This window comes from Populus trichocarpa, chromosome 6 (assembly GCF_000002775.5).
Source record: "Populus trichocarpa isolate Nisqually-1 chromosome 6, P.trichocarpa_v4.1, whole genome shotgun sequence".
Taxonomy (NCBI): domain Eukaryota; kingdom Viridiplantae; phylum Streptophyta; class Magnoliopsida; order Malpighiales; family Salicaceae; genus Populus; species Populus trichocarpa.
In genome coordinates this window covers 12442136-12446554 of record NC_037290.2, presented here as the reverse complement: position 1 = coordinate 12446554, position 4419 = coordinate 12442136, and the positions used below count along the sequence as shown (strand labels likewise).

The following is a 4419-nucleotide window of genomic DNA, read 5'->3' as shown; positions in this document are numbered from 1 at the left end:
CTCTCTCTCTCTCTCTCTCAAATCTCTTTACCAGGAACAATTAAAGCATATTCCTCTTATTTTAGGTAACTCTTTTTCCTCAAATGTCTCTCTATTATTTGCCTTATGTTTTCATCTTCTTTGTTTAGATTTATAGTTATAATTATGACATAAATATTGTGATCTTGTTTAATTTGCTGTGTTTTTTTCACAGAAACCAAACAAAACTCTCTGTGTTTTTTTCCATGTTCTGTTTTTTTCACAGTAACCAAACAAAACATGATACAGATAACAAAATCCATGCTCTATTTTGTTAATTCCAGAGAACCCACATCACTAGCCGAATGAAACCCACAAAATCCATGCTTTGTTTTGTTTGGTTTCTATGAAAAAAAACATAGCAAACCCATGCTCTGTTTTGTTAATTCCAGAGAACCCACTTTACTAGCCGAATGAAACCTACAAAATCCATGCTCTGTTTTGTTTGATTTCTGTGAAAAAAACACAGCAAACTCATGCTCTGTTTTGTTAATTCCAGAGAACCCACTTCACTAGCCGAATGAAAACCTACAAAATCCATGCTCTGTTTTGTTTGGTTTCTGTGAAAAAAACATGGGTATTCCAGAGAACCCACATCACTAGCCGAATGAAGGGAAAAAAAAAAACTCTAATACAGATAACAAAATCCCCGAACTTAAAATAAAGTGAAGTTTATTTTCTTGTATGCTCTCAATGGCTTGTACGTGAGCCTTTTCATTGTTACCGAACCTGTTAACCCTCTTCACCCTCGTCTCAGAAACAACTCCTTTTCATCGACTCCCCTACACCCTCTTAACTCCCCTATCAAAAAGCAGTCCCTACCTTCCTGTTTTCCCGTCCCCGGATCCAGCCACTCTATCCAATTCCCTTTAAAAAAAAGACTCCTTCATTTTCGTTACCCCCTCTGCTTTTGATCTTTGTCCTACTTCTTTGTGCACAGAGAGAGGAAGTTAAGGGGAATACTAGAGAGGTAAGAGAATGTTAGGGTTTTTTTCAAGAAACAACATGGTACGAAACATGTCATGTCATTTGATTTTAGTGTTTTTTCAAGGATGGAGGAAAGCTATGTTGTTTTACCGACATGATATTGAGCATGGGTTCAAGTTAAGTGTTATAAAAATTGAAATGGTTTGGTAGAAAAATTGTAAAGGGTTTGAACATATAATTTTGCAATAAAATTATATGTTCAGACCGTGAAACATAAGGTTTGAGAATTTATAAAATAATATACTTTAAGACCTTGTTTTTTAGAGAATCGGATATTATTGCCATAACTATTATACATTGTCAGCTTCTTTGAGCATATTTTCTTGTATTGATTGTGTAAGTATTTTATATGTTTTTTTAATGTTTATTTCCCTAAATTTTTAGGTTTTGTTATTTATTAACTTCACTTTCTTGTTATGGATAGTAAGATTATTCATGCAGCATGTATGAGAGCAGCTGTAACTGTGATAGCTACAAGGGTAACTATTATTGAACAAGAAATAAATAGAATTTATATACCAAGAGAACCACGTATAAATGCAATTGCTCAACGAGAATTCTATATTAATAGCATTTTGAATTGAGGTGATAAACATTGCGTTGAACAAATTCGTATGAAACCAGTTGTCTTATATAATTTATGTGATGTTCTCACAAGTCGTGACCTATTACGATCAACTCAAAATGTGTCTATTAGGGAGCAAGTAATTGCGTTCTTACAAATCGTAGGCCAAAACCAAAGATTTCGTTTTATTAATGGTATATAGGTCTGTTGAAACTATCCATCGTTACTTTAGAATTGTTTTTAAAAGTAGTTCTTAAGTTATACAAACACCTTATTAAAGACCTAGGGGATACAGTTCCCGCAGAGATAATGAATAATCGAAAATTCTATCCTTTTTTTAAGGTATGAGAACAATACCAATATTTTTATACATTAATTAATTACATCTAGAAGAAAAGGTTATGAATTATTTTTTCATGTTTATATGGGATTGTGTGGGAGCAATTGATGATACCCATGTTCCTGCAAATGTTTCTGTTGAGATTCAAGGAAAGTCTCGAGGTTGAAAATAAGAAACAACACAAAATGTTTTAGCAGCTATAACTTTTGATTTGAAGTTTATATATGTTTTAGCTGGCTGGGAAGGAAATGCACGCAATTCACGGGTTTTAGGTGATGCATTATCAAGACCTAGTGGTCTAAAAATTCTAGAAGGTATATAATAAAATATTTATGATATGCAATAAACATATAAAATGTCTAATTAGATAAAGATAATAATAGGTTTTTTTTTAATTTGTAGGGAAATATTATCTTGGTGATGCTGGTTACGGTATTCGAAATGGAATCATTTCTTCTTTTTCGTGAAGTTTGATATCACTTGGATGAGTTTACAGAACATTCACCAGAAAATGAAAAGGAGTTATTTAATCTTCGACGCTCTTCATTAAGAACCGCTATTGAGCGAAGGTTTGATATTTTGAAAGGCCGTTTTAGATCAATTGATGGAAAATCTTTTTGGTCTTATGAAACACAAGTAGATGTTGTGCTTGCATGTTGTATTATTCATAATCACATAATGAGATTTGATCCTTATGACTTTCTTATGGAAGAAATATGTTCGGAAAGTGAACCAATTAGACGAACAATCAACTTAAATCAACGGGAGGAGAGGGAAGAGAATAAAGAGTGGATAACAAAAAGAGAAATGATTGCATCAACCATGTGGAATGATTATAACACTAAAAAAAACTAGTAATTGAGTGTTAATTATATATGTTTGTTTTTATTATGTCTTTCTTGAGTTTGTATTATCTTTGTTATGTATTTGGATTGCTTATTGACTTTATTATAATTTCTTATGTATTTTATGTATTCTCTTTTAAATATTAATTGTAGTTTTTATATTAAATTTATTAAATCTAAATATTGTATGATTTTATTTTGTATAAATTTGTAATTTGTTTTTTTGTAGAAATGAGTACCACACAAAATAAAAAATGCAAGGGCAAGCACTTCACATGGTCTAAGTCGATGTCTCACATGTTACTTGAGATATTAGCTGAGGAGGCACTTAAAGGAAACAAACCTTCTTCCACCTTTAAAGCAGAATCTTTTGTTAAGGTGGCTTCAGAAATTAGTCAAAAGTTCAATGTGCAATGCGAGCCTAAGCATGTGGACAATCATTTCAAAACTGTGAAAAAAGAATGGGGAATAATAACCAAACTTGAAAATAAAAGTGACTTTGGTTGGGATGATTGTTTGAAGATGATTACAATTTCGAAAGATGTATATGATGAAGAAGTAAAGGTATTATAAATATTATACTCTTTGTAATTTTTATATTTACTTTTGTTTCCAAAATGTTATACAAGGAACTAAAAAAATTGCACATTCTAAACTTTATGAACAGATACATCTCAATCATGACAAGTATCTCAACAAAAAACTTGATATGTACGAGGCAATGACAATTGTTGTTGGAAAAGATATGGCAACCGGAAATTATACCAAATCATATGTTGATGTCAACTTGGAAGAGAACACTGAAGAGCAATCAATTTCAATTGAAAATGAAGGGGAATATGAAGAAACTTCTAGAGGAAAAGAGACATCTTCCTCTAGTGCACAAAAGAGGCAACATAGAAAGAGAAATTGCATGTATGAAGATGATGGTGTTGAAAAGTTGTCTAAAAAGATTGGAAATGTAGCATTTGTAATTCAAAGCCTCAGCAAAAATCAACTTGATGTTAATGAGTTATTTACAGAAGTGATGAAAATTGAAGGCTTTGATGAGATCACTCTTGGGGATGCATTTGATCACTTGGTCCAAAATGAAATGTTGGCAAAAACATTTATGGCAAAAAATGCTAATTTGAGAAAAATTTGGGTTCAGAATTTGATCACTTGCTAAGATGATTTTACTATGATAAGAAAATATATGTTTATTATTTGACAAATATGTTTACTTGTTTAATTTGGTCTAGCATGTTTATGTTTATTAATTTGAACTAATATGTATGTGTATGACATCAAAATTTAATATTTATGCATGACTATGTTTGATGTAAGATATTTATATTAATTTCTTAATGCTTATTTGATATATATTAAAGGGATATTAAAGGGATAATTGCCCATACCCATAAAAAAAAAAAAAACAATCTTTATCCAAAAAACCCATCAAAATATTTTTGTATTTATTTATCTTTTAAAAAAATCTTCATAAAAAAAAAACCCAAATATTTAACTGTTACTTAATACCATAAACTAATTTGGCTTTCTTCATATGAAAAAAAAACATATTTTAAGCTTTTAAAATTGAAAAAAAATATTAATAGGTTTTACTTAAAAAATATTTCACAAGGTTATATTTCTATAATATTATATGACATATATAGTTATATTTT

The 4419-nt window shown here is 30.3% G+C and overlaps 1 protein-coding gene across 1 annotated transcript; it reads left to right on the top strand.

Moving 5' to 3' along the window:
* The first annotated feature begins 3043 nt into the window (after positions 1-3043).
* Positions 3044-3923, top strand: LOC112327890 (uncharacterized). Its single transcript, XM_024603066.1, has 2 exons — positions 3044-3319; positions 3423-3923. The coding sequence occupies exons 1-2, from the start codon at positions 3044-3046 to the stop codon at positions 3921-3923; spliced, it is 777 nt and encodes a 258-aa protein (XP_024458834.1).
* Positions 3924-4419: the final 496 nt, after the last annotated feature.